Source organism: Rhinolophus sinicus, linkage group LG09 (assembly GCF_036562045.2).
Source record: "Rhinolophus sinicus isolate RSC01 linkage group LG09, ASM3656204v1, whole genome shotgun sequence".
NCBI classification, from domain to species: Eukaryota; Metazoa; Chordata; class Mammalia; order Chiroptera; family Rhinolophidae; genus Rhinolophus; species Rhinolophus sinicus.
In genome coordinates, this window is record NC_133758.1 from 54,624,252 (window position 1) to 54,645,347 (window position 21,096).

General features: G+C 39.1%; 1 protein-coding gene across 8 annotated transcripts in view; it reads left to right on the plus strand.

The window, feature by feature from the left end:
* Nucleotides 1-21,096, plus strand: part of CEP192 (centrosomal protein 192) — a 165,200-nt gene that overhangs the window by 80,452 nt on the left and 63,652 nt on the right. For all 8 annotated transcript variants that reach the window (XM_074340409.1, XM_074340406.1, XM_074340407.1 and 5 more), the window contains 3 exons: nt 15,475-15,646; nt 17,616-18,534; nt 20,422-20,570. In XM_074340409.1, the coding sequence (XP_074196510.1) occupies nt 15,475-15,646; nt 17,616-18,534; nt 20,422-20,570 (1,240 nt within the window). The remainder of the gene's footprint in view (nt 1-15,474; nt 15,647-17,615; nt 18,535-20,421; nt 20,571-21,096) is intronic.

Sequence of the window (21,096 nt, forward strand, 5' to 3'; positions counted from 1 at the left end):
AATTTTTTAGCTCCATTGTAATTGTAATTTTTTAGCTCCATTGTAATCGTATAAGCAAGCAGTGTGTCCTTGACCAAAACATTGTTGTGTCGTGCCTCACTGTAGTACATTTTTAGTGTGTCTAACTTCTTCCATTTAATGTGTTCCTGGGATTCACCTTGTTTGGTGTATCAGTAGCTCATCATGTTTATTGCTGTGTAGTACTCCATTGCATTAATGTGCCACATTTTGTTTATCTGTTCTTCTGTTGCATAACATGCATTTTTTTCTAAGCCTAATTTCTGGGTCCGTTTTTATTTGTTCCTACTATTTGCTTTCTCTCCTTTTTGCCTCATCAACTTCAAATGAATGTGTCAGTCTCTTTCAGTTGATTTTCCTGGATCATGATAACCTCTGTATACCCAGTTCTTTCTTCAACTGAGGGAAGTTTCATTTTCTATTACCTTTAATTATTGCCTATTTTCCACTTATTCCTTCCTCCTCTTGAGTGCACCAATTGCCCATTAATTGATAACTCCTTTCTCTGCTCAGCCATGACTATTGATCCTTATTTCTATATACATTTCCTCTGTATTGTGGGATAGCTATTTAAATGTTTATCCTCTATCGCTGATTTGTGTGGCAGCAGCTACGCTTTTCATTGCTATCAACATGGACTTTAATTTCGTATTCATTTATTTTATTGAAATCCTCCTTATACTTTTTTTACTGTGTTAAAATAGGTTTGGTATTTTCATTCTACTTTTTTTCTGGTTTATGCCAGCTCATATGCCATTATTGTTTTTTTTAATACATATTTATGGTGAAATAAATGTTAGTCAGAATTTTTGTCACTGGCAACATTTTTTTGTTGAGTGTACTTTAATAAGCTTTGCTGCTCATGAGCATTCCTGCTAGCTGATCTGCTAGCTTCTGACAGGTTCATAGAGCTGATTTTGAGATTCTAATTCCCGAACTTCCTTGAGTCTCTTTGTGGCTGACACCTTGTTTTTTGGATTGCTTGAAGTCTGATGTCTTGAAATTCCTCTCCTTTTTTTTCTGTGTGTTCTTACAGTTCACTTCTCATTAATTGAGGTAATGTAACTTACATGCATTTGTTCCTTTCAACCAAAGGAGCCAGACTAATAATACAATACATCACTCCAGTAACCCAGAAGTTTTTTCATACCACAATATGGTATCTGTGTGAATATGTGTGCATGTGTGTATGTTCATGTGCATACAAGGACCCGTGTAGGTGCATGTCACACACTGGCTAAAATAGGCCTAAAGCAGTTCGGTTAATATTTTGTCTCCAATGGTAAGAAATTCACTAACTAGTATTTTGTCAATACTGCCTTGATTTGGGGCTTTTTAAAAATCCAAAATTCAAAATAGGATTTTCTCTCTATGTCCACTGTCCAGCTGAGAAATCTGAATTTTGTGCAAAGAAATGAGATAAAATTCAGTGAAATTAAGGGTTGAATTGAAACTTAAGTGGCAGAGTGTTTAATAGGTGCAGCAACTGTTTCCAAAGATGATTGCTGGGATAATAATTTTTTTTCTAGTGTGACTTTCCCATTTCTCAGGAGTTGCAGCCTGTTTCCCCTCTCTTTGAATTGGGCTGGGCTGGCCTTATGATGGGTATTGACTAACAAGATATGGTGTGTGTATTAAATAGATGTGGGCTGTTACTGTTTATTGCTTTTTAATACTTTTTTTTTACTTAATATATTATGAACATCTTTCTGAGTTAAAGGATAATATTCAGCATGACTTAAAATGGCTGCATAGTGTTTTAATGTGTGTTTGTGCCACAATTTCCATAGTATAGTTCCTCCTACTATAACATTTAAGATTCCTTTATTATCAGTAGTATTCTATGACGACATACCCTTTCAACAGTCTTTATATGATCAGCATTAATCTTTTTCGTAGATTAGATTTGTAGAATATCTGATTCAAGGGAATTTTGATATGCATTGCTTAGTTTCCAAGCCAAAAGTTGTACCAGTTGGTATTTCTATCTGCAGTGTATGCTGTTTCCATTTCTTTGCACTTATCTATGTGATTCTCTTTTTCATCTTTGCTCTTTGAGGGCATAAAATTTTTATTATTTCAGGTGTACAAAACAATGTAATGGTTAGACATTTACACCCCTCACAAAGCGATAACCCTCCTCAACCAATCTACTACCCCCCTGACATCATATATACCTGTTACAGTTCCACTGACTATTCCTTATGCTGTACTCCACATCCTATGACTATTTATATATTAAATTATAGTTGACACTCATTATTATTCAGCTTCAGCTTCAGGTGTACACTGCAGTGGTCAGGCATCTACGCTGTCCATGAAGTGGTCTCCCTAATAAGACAAGTGTCCATCGGATACCCTACAAAATCTTTACATTATTGATTATATTCCCCAAACTGTCTTTCATATCCCCGTGGTTATCAATTTGTGGTTACCAATTTGAGCTTTTTAATCTCCTCACCTTCTTCATCTCCACCCTTCTCCCATCTAGCAAGCCTCAGTTTTTCCTCTATATCTCTGAGACTATTTTTGATTAGTTTGCTTATTTATTCTAGTCTTTAGATTCCACATATAAGTGAGATTGTATGTTATTTGTCTTTCTCCGTCTGACTTATTTCACTTAGCATAATGTTTTCTAGGTCCATCCATATCGTTGCAAATGGTAAGATTTCATTCTTCTTTATGGCCGAGTAATACTCTATTGTATAAATGTACCACAGTTTCTTAATCCAGTCATCTACCGATGGACATTTCAGTTGTTTCCATGTCCTGTCTATTGTGAAAGTACAGCAGTAAACATAGGGGTGCCTAAGTCTTTTCGAATTAGTGTTTTGGATTTCTCTGGATAGATACCTAAGAGTGGCACTGCAGGGTCATAAGGTGGTTCCATTTCCAGTTTTTTGAGATACCTCCATACTGATTTTCATAGTGGCTGCACCAATCTGCAATCCAACCAGTAGTGCACGAGGGATCGATCCATTTTCTCCACAACCTCGCCAGCACTTGTTATTTGTTGATTTATTGATGATATCCATTCTGACTGGAGTGTGTCTCATTGTGGTTTTTATTTGCACTTCTCTAATAATTAGTGAGGCTGAACATTTTTTCATATGTCTGCCATCTGTATGTCCTCTTTAGAAATATACCTCTTCATGTCCTCTGCTCATCTTTTAATTAGGTTGTTTGTTTTTTCTGGGTTGAGTTGAATGAATTTTTTATAAATTTTGGATATTCACTCCTTATCAGATGTATCCTTGACAAATACCATGTTTCCCGGAAAATAAGCCTCAGTTAAGTTCATCAGCCAGACGGACACATTTAGTATGTTATGATGATGCTCCAGAAGAAGATGACATGACTGTATTTGACTAAATGTAGATTGTTGTACATGAAAAATAAGTCATCCCCTGAAAATACGCCCTAATGCGTCTTTTGGAGCAAAAATTAATATAACATCCCGTCTTATTTTCGGGGAAACATGGTATCTTCTCCCATTCAGTACGATGCCTTTTTGTTTTATTGATGGTTTCCTTTGCTGTGAAAACAGTATTTAGTTTGATGTAATCCCATATGTTTATTTTTTCTCTTCCCTTGCCTGAGGGGAAATATTAGTAAAAATATTACTAAGGGTAATGTCTGCAAATTCACTTCCTATATTTTCTTCTAGGAGTTTTATGGATTCAGATCTTACATTTAAGTCTCTAATCCATTTTGAATTTATTCTTGCATATGGTGTAAGGAGGTGGTCCACCTTCATTTTTTTGTATGTCTCTCTCCAGGTTTTCCAGCACCATTTATTGAAAAGAATTTATCCCAGTGTAAATTCTTGCTTCCATTGTCGTAGATTAAATGATGATGTAGGCATGGATTTATTTCTGGGCTCTCTGTTTTGTTCTATTGATCACTGGGTCTGTTTTTATGCCAGTATCATGCTGTTTTGATTACTATAGACTTGTAGTATGATTTGATGTCACTTTGTTCTTATTTTTGTGGCTTTGTGGCTATTCGGTGTCTTTTATGGTTCCATATAAATTTTAGGATTATTATTATTATTTTTTAATTTTATTTTATTAAATTTATTGGGGTGACAATTGTTTGTAAAATTACATAGATTTCAGGTGTACAATTCTGTATTACATCATCTATAAATCCCATTGTGTGTTCATCACCCAGAGTCAGTTCTCCTTCCATCACCATATATTCGATCCCCCTTACCCTCATCTCCCACCCCCCACCCCCCGCCCCCCTTACCCTCTGGCAACCACTAAACTATTGTCTGTGTCTATGAGTTTCTGTTTCTCATTTGTTTGTCTTGTTCTTTTGTTGTTTTGGTTTATATACCACATATCAGTGAAATCACATGGTTCTCTGCTTTTTCTGTCTGACTTGTTTCGCTCAGCATTACTCTCTCAAGATCCATCCATGTTGTCACAAATGTTCCTATATCATCTTTTCTTACTGCGAATAGTATTCCATTGTGTATATATACCACAACTTCTTTATCCATTCATCTATCGAAGGACATTTTGGTTGTTTCCATGTCTTGGCCACCGTAAACAAAGCTGCAATGAACATTGGAGCACACGTGTCTTTATCTCTAAATGTTTTCAGATTTTTGGGTAGATACCCAGGAGAGGGATTGCTGGGTCATATGGCAATTCTATTCGTAATTCTTTGAGGAACCTCCACACTGCCTTCCATAACGGCTGCACCAGTCTGCATTCCCACCAACAGTGTATGAGGGTTCCTTTTCTCCACAGCCTCTCCAACATTTGTTACTATTTGTCTTGTTGATGATAGCCATTCTGACTGGGGTGAGGTGATATCTCATTGTGGTTTTGATTTGCATTTCTCTGATGATTAGTGATGTTGAGCATTTTTTCATATGTCTATTTGCCATTTGTATGTCCTCTTTGGAGAAATGTCTCTTCAAGTCCTCTGCCCATTTTTCAATTGGGTTGTTTGTTTTTTTGTTGTTGAGTTGCATGAGTTCCTTGTATATTCTGGATACTAGCCCCTTATCGGAGGCACTGTTTGCAAAAATCTTCTCCCATTCAGTTGGTGGCCTCTTTATTTTGTCAATGGTTTCTTTTGCTGTGCAGAAGCTTTTAAGTTTCATATAGTCCCATTCGTTTATTTTAGCTTTTACTTCCATTGCCTTTGGAGTCAAGTTCATAAAATGCTCTTTGAACCCAAGGTCCATAAGTTTAGTACCTATGTTTTCTTCTATGCAGTTTATTGTGTCAGGTCTTATGCTTAAGTCTTTGATCCATTTTGAATTAACTTTGGTACATGGTGACAAATAGCAGTCCAGTTTCATTCTTTTGCATGTGGCTATCCAATTCTCCCAGCACCATTTATTGAAGAGGCTGTCTTTCCTCCATTGTATGTTTTTAGCTTCTTTGTCAAAAATTATCTGTCCATATTTATGTGGTTTTATTTCTGGGTTCTCAATTCTATTTCATTGGTCTATGTGTCTGTTTTTCTGCCAATACCATGCTGTTTTGATTATTGTAGCCCTGTAGTACAAGCCAAAGTCAGGAAGTGTGATACCTCCAGTATTGTTCTTTTTTCTTAAGATTGCTTTGGCTATTCGGGGTCTTTTGTGGTTCCAAACAAATCTGATGATTTTCTGTTCTATTTCTTTAAAATATGCCATTGGGATTTTGATGGGGATTGCATTGAATCTGTATATTGCTTTGGGTAATATGGCCATTTTAACTATGTTGATTCTTCCAATCCATGAGCACGGAATGTCTTTCCATTTCTTTGTGTCTTCTTCAATTTCTTTCAAAAATGTCTTATAGTTTTCAGCATATAGGTCTTTCACATCCTTGGTTAAGTTTATTCCTAGGTATTTTATTCTTTTTGCTGCAATTGCAAAAGGAATTGTTTTTGTATTTCTTTTTCTGAGATTTCATTGTTAGTATATAGGAAGGCAATGGACTTTTGTGCATTGATTTTGTAGCCGCAACTTTACTGTATTCGTTGATTGTTTCTAATAGCTTTTTGGTGGAGTCTTTAGGGTTTTCTATATATAGCATCATGTCATCTGCAAAGAGTGATAATTTAACTTCTTCATTCCCAATTTGGATGCCTTTTATTTCTTTCTCTTGCCTGATTGCTCTGGCAAGGACTTCCAACACTATGTTGAAAAGCAGAGGTGATAGGGGACATCCCTGTCGTGTTCCTGAACTTAGAGCAAAGGGCTTCAGTTTTTCTCCATTAATTATGAGATTAGCAGAGGGCTTGTCATATATGGCCTTTATTATGTTAAGGTATTTTCCTTCTATACCCATTTTATTAAGTGTTTTAATCATAAATGGATGTTGTATCTTGTCAAATGCTTTTTCTGCATCAATTGATATAATCATATGATTTTTGTCCTTTATTTTGTTTATGTGATGTACCACATTGATGGATTTGCGATGTTGAACCATCCTTGTGCCCTGGGGATGAACCCCACTTGGTCGTGATGAATAATCTTTTTAATGCATTGTTGTATTCGATTTGCTAGAATTTTATTTAGGATTTTTGCATCGGTATTCATTAAAGATATTGGTCTGTAGTTTTCTTTTTTTGTGCTGTCCTTACCAGGTTTTGGTATCAGGGTAATGTTGGCCTCATAAAATGAGTTAGGGAGTACTGTCTCTTCTTCAATTTTTGGAAGAGTTTGTGCAGAATTGGTATTAGATCCTCTTTGAAGGTTTGGTAGAATTCACTAGTGAAGCCATCTGGTCCCGGACTTTTGCTTTTGGGAAGGTTTTGGATGACTGATTCAATTTCGTTACTGGTGATCGGTCTGTTTAGATTTTCCAGTTCTTCATGGTTCAGCCTTGGAAGGCTATATGTTTCTAAGAACTTGTCTATTTCTTCTAGGTTGTTGAATTTGGTGGCATATAGTCCTTCATAGTATTCTTGGATGATCCTTTGTATTTCTGTGGTGTCCGTGATAACTTCCTCTTTTACGTTTCTGATTTTGTTAATCATGTCTTCTCTCTTTTTATCTTAGTAAGTCTAGCCAAGGGTTTGTCAATTTTGTTAATCTTTTCAAACAACCAGCTCTTTGTCATATTAATTTTTTTATTGTCTTTTTGTTCTCTATTTCATTTAATTCTGCTCTAATTTTTGTTATTTCCTTTCTTCTGCTGACCTTGGGTTTTACTTGTTCTTCTTTTTCTAGTTCTTTAAGGTGTAATATGAGGTTATTTATTTGGGAGTTTTCTTGTTTCTTGAGATAGGCCTGTAATGAGATAAATTTCCCTCTTAAAACTGCTTTTGCTGCATCCCAAAAATTTTGGTAGGATGTATTTTCATTGTCATTTGTTTCTATGTATCTTTTGATCTCTCCTCTAATTTCTTCTTTGACCCAGTCCTTCTTTAAAAGTATGTTGTTTAATCTCCATGTATTTGTGTTTTTTCCCGCTTTCTTTTTACAGTTGATATCCAATTTCAAAGCCTTGTGATCAGAGAATATGCATGGTATGATTTCAATCTTCTTAAATTTGTTGAGACTGATTTTATGTCCCAATATATGGTCTATCCTTGAGAATGTTCCATGTACACTAGAAAAGAATGTATAGTCTGATGTTTTAGGATGAAGTGCTCTATAAATGTCAATTATGTCCATTTCATCTAATGTGTCATTTAGGGCTACTATTTCGTTATTTATTTTCTGTTTGGATGATCTATCCATAGCTGTCAATGATGTATTTAAGTCCCCTAGTATAATTGTGTTTTGGTCAATTTCTCCCTTTAGTTCTGTTAGTAGTTGCTTGGTGTATTTCGGTGCTCCCTGATTGGGGGCATAAATATTGATGACTGTTATGTCTTCTTGTTGTACACTCCCCTTCACCATTATGAAAGGTCCATCTTGTCTCTTGTTATCTTTTTCACCTTGAAGTCTGTTTCATCTGATATCATTATGGCTACACCTGATTTTCTCTGGGTACCATTTGCTTGGAGTGTCGATTTCCACCCTTTCACTTTCAGTCTATGCTTGTCCTTGTAGCTGAGATGTGACTCTTGGAGACAGCATATGGTTGGGTTTAGTTTTTTGATCCAATCTGCTACTCTGTGCCTTTTTATTGGTGAGTTCAGTCCATTTACATTTAGGGTGATTATTGATATGTGAGGATATCCTGTCATTCTATCTTTAGTTTTCTGGTAAGGCTGTGTCTCCATTGTTTCTTTGCCTTTTTTTGTTGTCTATTATTTCTGTGTGGTGGTATTCTATGATGTTTCCCTCTGTTTCTTCTTTTATTTCAGTATATATTTCAATTCTGGATTTATTTTGAGTGGTTACCCTTAAGTTTATGTAAAAGAAAGTTTGATATTTAGAGTATTCCATTTTCTTCAGCACGCTTACTTTCTCCATTCCCATATTCTGGTTCAGGCCTTTACTCTCCCCCTTTTTGAGTTGTGGTTGCCACAAATTGTCCCTGTTGATGGTGGTCGAATAGCCTCCTTTAGTATTTCTTGTAGTGCAGGTCGTGTATTAGAAAATTCCCTCAGCTTCTGTATGTCTGGAAAGGTCTTTATTCCTCCTTCATATCTAAAGGATATCTTTGCTGGATATATTATTCTTGGCTCATGGTTTCTCTCTTTCAATAGTTTGAATATTTGGTTCCACTCCTCCTGGCTTGTAGAGTTTCTGCTGAAAAATCTGATGATAATCTAATGGGCTTTCCTTTGTAAGTTACCGTCTTCTTTTCCCTGGCTGCCTTGAGGATTCTTTCTTTGTCGTTGATTTTAGACAGCTTCAATACAATGTGCCTTGGAGAAGGTCTGTTGGGATTGAGGTAACTAGGTGTTCTATTTGCTTCTTGGATTCGAGGGTCCAGTTCTGTCCACAAATTTGGGAAGTTCTCATCGACAATTTGTTTGAATATATTCTCTGTTCCTTCTCTCTTTCTTCTCCTTCTGGTATGCCCATTATTCTTATATTGCTCTTTCTGATGGAGTCAGAAAGTTCTTGTAGAGTTCTTTCATTTCTTTTAAGTCTCAAGTCTCTTTCTTCTTCTATTTGTGTCATTTCCAGGTTTCTATCTTCGATGTCACTGATTCTTTGCTCCATCTGGTCAACTCTACTACCTAAGCTGGTTATTTCATTCTTAATTTCTTCTATTGAGTTCTTAATCTCCAGAAATTCTATTTGGTTCTTTTTAAGATTTCAATCTCTTTCGTAAAATGCTCATGCTGTTCTTTGATTGAGTTTCTGAGTTCCTTTAACTGCCTATCTGTGTTTTCTTGTATCTCGTTGAGTTTTTTCAGAACTGCAATCTTGAATTCTCTGTCATTTAAGTCACATATTTCTGTATCTTTAAGTGCCTTCTCTGGAGATTTTTCACTTTCTTTCTGAGCTATCTTGTTGCCTTGGTTATTCATGGCGATTACTGGTTTACTATTTCTCTTCCTAGACATCTACAGGAGTGACTTCTGCAACAGGTTGATAGAAAGCGGTCTTTCTTTTGTTTGCCAGTACTTGTTGGTTGAATGTTGTATTATTTCTCCAACTGCAACTTATTTTTCTTCTCCCACACAGTAGTGCTATGTTTTCTCTGCACTATTCTAACTTCTCACGCATTGGGGGGATTCCCTGGGAGACGGGCTTCTCCTCTGTTAATAGTTCGTCTAGGTCACAGGGCGCAGTGTCCCGGTGGGTATGCGGAGAGCTTTTGATGTTCCAAAGCTCTTCCAGCTCCTGATTCAGAGCCCGTATATTTCAGCAGTTCTGTTTACTCCTGCAGGGATCCGCCCAGATAGGTGGGGTCAGGGGCGGGGTGAGTTGTGAGAGGTGGCCCAGAGCAATGGTGGTGACCACCACCACAGCCGGTCCTGCTTCCACAGCTCTCTCCCCTTTGCTGGCACTAGTTGGGCTGTGAATTTGTGTTTGCGGTCCACGGTTCTCAAAACAGCAAATTTTCTGTTGTTTTGATCTGACACTGCTACTGTTTCGCTTCTAGCACCGGGCAGGTGGGGGCGGGGCGAGCTCTGGGAGGGGAGGGAGGGGGCGGCTAGTCTCAGTGCCTAAGGCTCCGTTCTCTGCTCGGCAGTGCGGGCTTAAATCACCGTTTTCAGCCTTTTTCCCTCAGTCTTTTCTCCGAGGTCTCTGCCGTGAGCGTTGGGTTCAGCCGTGTTATATGCTGTCCCCTCAGCCCTGTGGAGCCCTGGCGGAGCCCTAGCAGTCCGATCTCACGCAGCTGCGGTAGTTCCGGGAAGCAGCGAGCTCGGCGCACTGAGCTAGGTCTGCATCCTGCGCCCGCGCGGCTCCGTCTCCGCGCACTTCTCCCTTTCCTCCTCCCTCCACTCGCGCGAATCTCCCACCTGTAAGTGATTTCAGTCGATAGTGGGCCTCTTCATGTTGCCTGTCTGCTGTCCAGGGAGTCCTTTGTGGAGGTTTTGTTGTTCGATTCTTTGTGAATTCCAGGGGAGTTTTACAGAGGCTCACCTCACTCCGCCATTTTTCCGGAAGTATCAATTTTAGGATTATATGTTCTATTTCTGTGAAAAATCTCCTTGGTTGTTTGACAGTTATTGTGTTGAATTTATATATAGCCTGAGGCAGTATGGGCATTTTAACTATATAAATTCTTCCTGTCCATGAGCATGGTATGTGTTTCCATGTATCTTCTTTAGTTTCTCTTCTCAGTGTCTTATAATTTTCTGAGTACAGGTCTTTTACTTCTCTGGTTAAATTTGTTCCTAAGTAGTTTATGGTTTTTGAAGCAATTGTAAATGGGAATGTTTCTTAATTTCTCCTTATGACAGTTTGTTATTGGTATATACAAATTGCAACTGATATCTGAATATTAATTTTGTATCCTGTTACTTTACTAAATTCATTTATCAGTTCTAACAGTTTTTTGGTGGAGTCTTTGGGGTTGTCTACATGTAGTATCATATCATCTGCATGTAATGACAGTTTTACTTCCTCCCTACAATTTGGATACCTTTAATTTCTTTTTCTTGTCTGATTGCTGTGGCTAGAACTTCCAGCACTATGCTGAATAAAAGTGGAGACAGTGGGCAACCTTGTCTTATTCCTGATCTTAAGGGGGAACCGTTTCAGCTTTTCCCCATTGAGTATGATGTTAGTTGTGGGTTTATCATATATGGCCTTTATTGTGTTGCAATATCATCCCTCTATTCCAGCTTTTTAAAGATTTTTTTATCATGAATGGCTGTTGGATTTTATCAAATGCTTTTTCTACATCTATTGATGTGATTATATGATTTTTATATTTCTTTTTCTTAATGTGGTGTATCCCATTAATTAATTTGTGAATATTGAACCAACCTTGCATACCAGGAATGAATCACCTTTGATCATAGTATATGATCTTCTTAATGTATGCTGAATTCTGTTTGCTAATATTTTGTTGAGGATTCTTACATCTATGTTCATTAGGGATATCGGCCTGTAGTTTTCTTTTTTTGTAATGTCTTTGTCTGATTTTGGGATCAGGGTGATAGTGACCTCATAAAAAGAGTTTGGGAGCCTTCCCTCCTTCTGGATTTTTTGGAATAGTGTGAGGAGAATAGGTGATAATTCTTTTTTGAATGTTTTGTAAAATTCACCTATAAAGCCATCTGGCCCAGGGCTTTTGTTTGTTGGGAGCTTGTGGATTACTGATTCAATTTCCCTGTTAGTAATCAGTCTATTCAGAGTTTCCATTTCTTCTTGAGTTAGCCTTGGTTTTTTTTCCAAGTCAAGTTGTTGTCCTTTCAGTCTTAGTTGTGGAGGGCACAGCTCAGCTCCAGGTCCAGTTGCCGTTGCTAGTTGCAGGGGGCACAGCCCACCATCCCTTGCGGATGTCGAACCGGCAACCTTGTGGTTGAGAGGATGCGCTCCAACCAACTGAGCTATCTGGGAGCTCAGCGGTAGCTCTGCTCAAGGTGCCGTGTTCAATTTTCGTTGCAGAGGGCGCTGCCCACCATCCCTTGTGGGACTCAAGGAATTGAACTGGCAACCTTGTGGTTGAGATCCCGTGCTCCAACCAACTGAGCCATCTGGGAGGCAGCTCAGCTCAAGGTGTCGTGTTCAATCTTAGTTGCAGGGGGCGGAGCCCACCATCCCTTGCGGGACTCGAGGAGTTGAACCGGCAACCTTGTGGTTGAGAGCCCACTGGCCCATGTGGGAATCGAACCTGCAGCCTTCGGAGTTAGAAGCATGGAGCTCTAACCGCCTGAGCCACTGGGCCGGCCCGGGTCTTGCTTTCTTATCCACTCAGCCACCCTATGTCTCTTGATTGGAACATTTTTTACATTTACGTTTAAAGTGATTATTGTTAGGTACATAGTTATTGCTATTTTGTTATTTATATTTCTGGTCTTCATTAGTTAGATTGTTTTTATCTTTCATCTGTTTGAAGAAGCCCGTTTAACATTTCCTGCAATGCTGGCTTAGTGGTAATGAATTCCTTTAGCTTATTCTTTTCTGGGAAGCTCTTCATCTCTGTTTCACTGTTAAAGGATAGCCTTGCTGGATAAAGCAGTCTAGGTTTTAGGCCTTTGTTTTTCATCACTTTGAATACCTCCTGCCACTCCTTTCTGGCCTGTAGAAAATTTCCTGTAGAAAAATCAGCTGTTAGTCTTATGGGAGCATCCCTGTAAGTAACTTGCTGTCTGTCTCTTGCTCCTTTATGATTTTTTCCTTGTCTTTAACCTTTACCACTCGAACTATAATATGTCTTGGTGTGGGCCTGTTTGGGTTCATCTTGGTTGGAAGTCTCTGTACTTCCTAGGTTTGTATGTTGATTTTTTTCACCAGGTTAGGGAAGTTCTCAGTCATTATCACTTACTTCACATATGTTCTTGATCCCGTGCTCTCTCTCTTCTCCTTCTAGTATTTCTATGATGTGCATGTTGTTGCACTTGATGTTATCCCATAGGTCTCTTAAACTATTTTCATTCTTTTTTCTTCTTGTTGTTCTGCTTGGGTGATCTAGGCTATCTTGTCTTTTAAGTCGCCGATTCGATCCTCTGCTTCATGTAACCTGCTAGTAATTCCTTTGAGTGTGTTCTTTTTTTCAGTTATTGTATTCTTTAATTTGTACTGGTTGTTTTTTATGATTTTTCTTTCCTTATTCATGTTCTCACTAAGTTCCATAAACATTGTTATCATAAGTGTTCTAAACTGTCTGATAAGTTAGTTACCTCTATTTCATTTAGTTCTAATTCTGGAGGTTTCTTCTGTTCTTTTATTTCAGACCTCTTTCTTTGTTTCTTTATTCTGGCTGCCCCTCTGTGTTTGCTTCAGTGTATTAGGTAGATCCCCTAGGTCTTTCAGTCTTTGCATTGTGGACTTATGTAGTATGTGTCCTTTATACTTGAATTGCACAGTCTCCCTATTCTTCTGTGTGTGTGTTCCATAGGTGTTTCTTGTGTTGTGTGTATTCTCCTGTTGAAGTTGAGCTTTAATTACGTTTGGCTTGTCAGTGGGAGCAACTGACTCCAAGGTTGACTAGCTGTGAGAAATGGCTATGCCCACAGTGGATGAGCTGCTGTATAAGGGTTGACCCCTCAGATGAGGCTTGGCTCCTACGGGCTCTTGTGCCTGTAGAGAATTCCCTTTGGGTGTTTCAACTTGTAGGTCAAACCCGGTAATGCTCTGGTTTGGTCTGTTGTTGGCCTTTGAGTATGTTGATTCTTGTACCTCTTGGGCTGGGCCCTCGTGCAGGGAGATATCAGAACAAAACAAATCAACAAACACAACAACAACGAGAACAACAAGAAAAAAACAAATATACTCACATGTGAAAACAACCAACACTCAACACACAAAAATATCAAAAATAGCAACACCGAAAAAGAAAAAATCAATATAGGAAAATGGAAAGAAGAAGGAAAACTAGAGCAAGGAAAGGAAAAAAAAGAAGAGAGAGAGGGGGGAATATATGATGATAATAATAAAATAAAAAAACAGAAAAACAGTGCCAGTCTTGGCTTAAGCCCACCAAGCTATCTCCAGGTTGTCCTCTGCTGTACAAAAACTCCTCTGCGTCTTGTGGAGGCAGAGCCAGCCACCTGGAACCCAGAGTGACCCTGATAATGCAGTTCTGGATGGGTAGGGCTATGGGATGTGGTGGGTAGTTTTTACAACGTCAGTGCAATTTCTGCTCTCGCCTGCACAAACAGGCACTGAGAGGACCACAGGCAGCCACCAGGAGGTGAGCTTCTTCCCTGTGAGCAGGTCGCCTGGGTTTTAGGGTGGGGACTTAGTAGGCAAGTGCCTGGCCAGCCCAGGAGTGTCACACTCTTCCTAGCCTCTTCCCTAGGTCACAGCTGCAAACCACTTTTTTTCCAGTTCTTGAGGGCTGCAGCTCCTCTGTAATCTGACACTACTTTTCTGTTCAAGGACCAGGTTAAGACTCTGGGAGGGTGGGTTAGGATTGCTGTGGGAGAGTGCAGGGAGGGGCCCAGGTATGGAGATTGCTTTCTGTCTGATGGAGAGAGCCCAGCTGCAGTTCTCAGCTGAGGTTTCTGCCTCGAACACTGGACACCGCTGTCCTCTATGCTGATCTCTCGGCAGGACTGTGGGGTGCAGGGAGGGAACCCACTGCCTGGCTGCTGTGATCTCCTGTCTGCGTCCTGGGGCCCCAAGTCTCCGCAGCTGCAGATGTGGGCAGGTCTCCACACCGCTCCCTTTCCTTTTCCCCTGCTTGCCTGGTTTGCCCACCTTCAGGTTTGCCCACCTTCAAGTAATCCTCCCATGAGTCTCTTAGCTGTTCTGTGTGATGATCAGAGAATCCTTTGATGGGTTATAGCTGTTCAGTTTGTGGTAACTTCCAGGGGAGAACTCAAGAAGCCCACCTCACTGCCGCCATTTCTATGACCAAGCACCAGTGTAGAAATTTTTTAATGCTCTTCTCATTGCTCTATATCAGGTATTCAGTAAATTTTTATTGAACAAATAGCTAACGTTGTTATGTGACTGTGTGTGGAATTTATTGATGAAAATACCACATTTTTCTTTTACAGTACCGTGTTTCCCCAAAAATAAGACCTAGCTGGACAATCAGCTCTAATGCATCTTTTGGAGCAAAAATTAATATAAGACCCGCAATGCATTGTATTGCATTGCATTGCGCATTATATATCACCCAGCATTATGTTATATTATATTATATTGAAGACCCGGTCTTATAGTAAAATAAGACCAGGTCTTATATTAATTTTTGCTCCAAAAGACACATTAGAGCTGATTGTCCGGCTAGGTCTTATTTTCAGGGAAACACGGTAGTTTACCAGATTCATTCAATAGGAATATAATTTACAATTTTAGATAATTATGGGTTTTAAAAAAAATCCATGGTCGAATTATTATATATGGCAGCTAGAGCAGAGACTGTAGATTAATAAGATTGTAGGCAAAGCAGGATTGGCTTTTGCTAGTGTAGATAATGTTAAATAACAGAATGGATAACTCCAGTCCTGAGGTGTTGTCTCTTTCAGGTGTGCTTCCGAATCTTCTGGTTCAGCAGCTCATCCTCAGAAGCTCCCCTGTGAGAGTGGGTTGTCTCAGTTGATGTGTCCACAGGCTAGTGTGAGCAGACTGACATACGTGTCTGAACAGGAGAGCACCTGTTCTACCACAGCCTCAGATCCTGGCCCTGAGGACCGCAAGGTGGGCAGCACTTCTATTATTTCTTTTGTAAGGCTTCAGGCTGTAAAATGTTATCAATGTGGGACTCAGACTGAAGTTCCAGCCTGTATACTTTCTGTTGCCATTTTCCGTTTAAAATGTGTGTGTGTGTGTGTGTGTGTGTGTGTGTGTGTGTGTGTGTGTGTATCAGCTGCTCATGCTAGGTAGGCACTAGAGGTGTAAATGTTTTAATATCTGCCCTCAAAAAGCTCTCAATCTGATGGAGAACACAAGCAAGGCACACAGTGTAATTAAATGCCCTCTAATAGAACTTAAAAGGGATTCAGAAAGAGGTAACTGAAAGTCTTGGCTGTGGTATCAATGGGAGGAATAGGTAATATATTGAAGCCATATTTTTCAGGACTACTTGGAATTAGGCAAGGAGGAAGGAGACAAAGAAATGGGGGAAGGCATGGAATTGTAAAATACACACTGCATTTGAGGGACTCCAAGAAGTTTGGAATGGCTGCAGTGAATCATGTACTTGGGGGAAGGAGGATTTGCCAAACCATGAAGAATGTTAGATGTCAAATTTTAGAGTTTGACATCTACGCAGGACACTGAATGATGTTTGTTGATGTTTTCAAAATTCATTGCAGTAGCAGAGTAGAGTAGGCATTAGGAGGGCAAAATGAGAACCAGGAAGACTGACAGAGGGCTAGTGTAGTCAGCCAGGTGAGAGCTTGTGCAGGCTTGGACCAAGGTAGTGCCAGAGGGTGGCACAGAAGCAGACAGATCTGAAAGCTTTAGGTGGGAGAATTTTATTATCTGTGTAGGTGTGTTTTGTGAATGTTACAGTATTCAGTTTTTTAATGAGATGAATATGATTTTTGTGTATATGCAGTACAGTCCTCTTCTACCAAGCTATTGATTAAACATACCCACTAAAGTTACTAAACATTTGACATTGTGTTGGACAAACCAATATATCCATTTCATTGAAAGCTATCTCTTTAATGATGCTGTTAGATGTGGGTCTCTGTGTCTTAGCATAGTGGTTAAGAGCTGAATTGTGGAGTCAGATGGCCTCTCCTCTGTTACTTGCAGACAGATACAATCTCCCCAAGCCTGTTGCTTCATCTGTAAGGAGGGACAGTGATGTGAGGACAGGGCTTGGCACCAAGAAGTTACCATTGAATACATACTGGCTGTTGTTATTTATTTTTATTGATTGATTGATTGATTGATTGATTGATTGACTGATGACTGGCAAATAGTTTCTCAGTGTCTTTGTTTCTAATTTGCTTTGGAGAAATTTTCAAACCAAGTGCCAAGAATAATCAGTGAGGGTTAAGTGCCTCTTGTGTGTAAATTCCAACTGATTCGCCCTACAGACAGAGCTTCATATATCACCCTTAAGGTGATGCATTATAAAGAAATGAGTATATGAACATTGACTAGGGCTGTTACTTCATACTTGAGAAAACAAAACCTCATAAATTTTGACATTGGAAAAGATTTGATGCTCATGAAAATTAACATCTTCAAACATAATAGCAGTATAGACAATTAATGGGGGTGGGAGAGCCCTGGAACTGGCTTTGTGATGATTCCTAACCTCATGCTGATGTCATTTGGAAGCTTGCTCACCTCCCATTCCTTTGTTATTCATTTATTGAGATTTTTTGATGTGCAGTTTAAAGGGGGAAAAATCCCTTAAGTTTGTACAAAACTACTTGTCTCTTGTCCTTCATGTAAATTTTTTCAGAGATACAATTGGTATATACCTCCTATTTAGTCTCCTCATAATTATTTCTATAAAACAATGAATGCACATTTTCTAACTTTTAACTTTGCATTTCACAGCTTTCAAAACTACTTTGTGTATAAGCCAACTCTTTTTTTCCAGAGTTAATGTCATAGATATCTTTATTATTTAAGAGTGTATCAGCTTGGTTTTAATTTGTAATAATCAATGCATTATCTGTAAACATTTTTTTGTAACACTCAGAGTGATATCATCAGTGAGTTGAGCACCACAATTATTCGAGCCAGTCCAATTCCATCAGAGGAACAGGCTGTGGAAAAGTTGAGAGAAAAAAGTCCATTTCTAAGTAGAGGAAAAGGAGCATTATCATATATTATCCAGAAAAACTCAGATACAGAAAAAGTGTCTGAAAATGCTTTGAGTAGCAAATCTGAAGATGTAAAACCTAACTTGAGATTGAGTAAAGATCTTTCCGCCGAAAGTGGAGATCTGTTGGAAACCACTACAGTAGATTTGACCTCAAACCCCAGTGAATTGGACCAGATCAGCCTTGCTCAGCTGAGCAAGTCAGGTCTCAGGCACTTGGCTGTATCAGCAACACCATGCCTTCCTGCGTCACGTCAATCATCTGTGAATGAAAGTGAGAGAGGAACTTCCGAAGATACATCAACTACCAACAGTGCGTTGAGTGGCCAGTTTCCTAGTCAGATGGCCTCTGGAAGCCAGTGTGCCCCTCTTCCCAGCTCTGTGTCTCAGGCCTCTGTTCCTGAGATGCAGAATGTGCCCGCTGCAGTTTCTACACTCTTGACTGGACATTCTTTTACCACAGTTCCGTTTGCCCAGCAGTATTTGGGAACACTCCCTACAGCTGGAAATGTTGCTTTGCCCCAGTGCTATGCTGGCAGCACCACAGTCTGTGGGTTCTCAGGAAGCTGTCCTTACCCTGCTGTCGCAGGAGAGCATGTTCAGAGCTCTGTGGCCATGGACATTTGTCTAGGACAAAATACCAGCTCTGGATTGATGAGTACCTCTTCCCTTTGTAACCCACTTTCTAATGCCTTACGTCAGAATCTTCTAACTACAGCAAAACCTTTTCCTGTGCAATCTGTTAGTGCAAATTGTGGAATTGAACCATGGGATTCAGGAGTGATGTCAGGATTTGGTAAGATACTTTTTCTCTGTTATTGCCTGTTGTTGCTTGCTATTATTTAAAAATTGAGTTTTCTCAAATGAGACTATAAAACTAGTTTTGTTTCAAAGAAATATTGATTAGTCTGAATTTCTAAGTTTTGTTTTTTTGTTTTTTTCATCTTGAATTTGAAACACAGACCATACATATTTATGGGCAAGGGTCCCTGAAGTGACCTTAGAAAAACATGAAAACTTATGCACGTGACACTCCTGATAACTTTGTCTTCCTGTCTCTCTAGTGCTCTGCCCTTGGGTTTCTTTCTACTAGGAAACACCCAGTTTAGAGTTGCCTTCCTGAAGGAATGAGTTTCCTTCCAGCTTTTAAAGTCTTTTGGGGGTTTCTATTGTGATACTGAGCGATAGCACCTTTCCACTCTAATCTGTAGTGGCTGTACTACCCCCCTGATTCTCTCACTGACAGTCACTCTGCGAAGCAGAGCTGGGTGCTGTGCTTTTCCTGACACAGTACACACAGCCACTGGACTGCTGTCTTGTTCTCTGTCCTCTTTTTCTTCTGCAGGAAGTTCCAGAGTAACTGCATGTGGTTGACAAAAAGATTGGTCATATTAAAAATCCAAGTTAAGCGTCTGTTGTTTCTTACTAGGTTAGGCAGTGGGCTTATATTTGTGGGAGAAAAAAGCAAGAGATTATGAGGTATGATAAACAGTATGGTGAATGTTTAAATTAAAAAATATTTATTTCAGTAAAAGACACATTGCCATTAATCCCCCTCAAAATACTCCCCCTTGCTTTGAACACACTTATGCCATCGTTCTTCCCACTTTCTGAAGCAGTTCTGGAAGTCCTCTTTGGTGAGTGTCTTTAGTTGTGCTGTCGTGGCTGCCTCGATGTCCTGAATTGATTCAAAATGTTTACCTTTATGGTCATTTTGACTTTGGGGAAGAGCCAGAAGTCACATGGTGCCAGATTCGGGGAATAAGGTGGATGAGGACACACCGTAATGTTTTTATTTGACAGAAATTCCCGTACCAGAAGCTGTGTGTCAGAGTCTTTCCGTTGTGATCACAAAATATGGTGAATGCTGCTGCTGAATGCCATCCAATGGAAAGGCAGGGATCTTCCATATGGGAAGCAGCTTGTCTAACCTCTGTAACAGTGTGTGACAAGTTTCAACTTGTTCGGTTCAGTCAGTCAGGTGTGAACTACAGTTGAGAGAAGGTATGTTTTAAAATGTGCCGTAAATCATCCTCCATCATGACAATGCTCTGTGTCACACATCGCTTCTGGTACGGCAATTTCTGTTAAATAAAAATATAATGGTGTGTCCTCATCCACTTATTCACCAGATCTGGCACCATGTGACTTCTGGCTCTTCCACAAAGTCAAAATGACCATGAAAGGTAACCATTTTGAATCGATTCAGGACATGGAGGCAGCCACGACAGCACAACTAAAGACACTCACTAAAGAGGACTTCCAGAACTGCTTCAGAAAGTGGGAAGAATGATGGGATGTGTTCAAAGCAAGGGGGAGTATTTTGAGGGGGATTAATGGCAATGTGTCTTTTACTGTAATACATTTTTTAAAATGTAAACATTCACTGTATTTTTTGATAACACCTCGTATTAATAGGTAATAACATCTAAGAGTTGATTAGCTATAAATTATGCATTTGATCAGTTTTAATTGTTCTTATTCCTTGGCTGGATTCAGCAGGAAAAAGTTGTTGGCCAGCCTATGCTGAGGCATATATAATATGTCAAGGTCACCTAAAGATCTGAGGCACTTCAGGCCATAGCTCTTGGGTATAAACAGGTAGTCTTCTATAAAAATTTCCCTTTAACCAATTGTACATTTAATCAGGTATTTGCTATAACTATGCTTTATCTTTACCCAGTGAATGTAAGAGTACCTGAGGAATTGAAGTTTCCTCATGCTTGCTGTGTTGGCATTGCTTCACAAACCCACCTCAGTGTACTTAATCCAAGTGTGTGCTGGCTACAGGTCAGCATTGGAGTACTCAGCGTTAGTGTTAATGGTGAAAAGGTAAGTTTTCTCTGTCTCTCTTTTGATTTCGCAATTGCATTATGATTAATGCTGGATTTCTCCTTTCCTTTCATACTGCAGAGTATGCCCCCTCCCTTGATGCCTTGCACAGAATCATCAGAATAATATGTTTTTCTTGGTCTCCCTTTTGTTGTAGTATTTATAGTGTAAGAAGTGAAATCTGAATGTGTTTCTCATTTTCCGCCAGTTGTTATTCATTTATTAATCATTATGTTTCATTATTTATTTAGAATATCATGTAAATGTCCTTTTAGTTCTATTATTTAAACCACTGAAAGCTCTTAAATTTCTGGTCTCTACTTTTTGGTTTTGTTATTTGTGATTGAATGTAAAATTACTGTCATTTATCAAAAAAACAAATATTAGGGCCTACACTTTCATTTAGTAAGTTGTCTTTTTGACTAATTTATCTGATCATGTTCTTACATGATCTTTTAAAATACCTGGAAATAATAGTTGTAACATTAACTCACATAGCAGGGGTCTCTCACATGATCTGTAACAA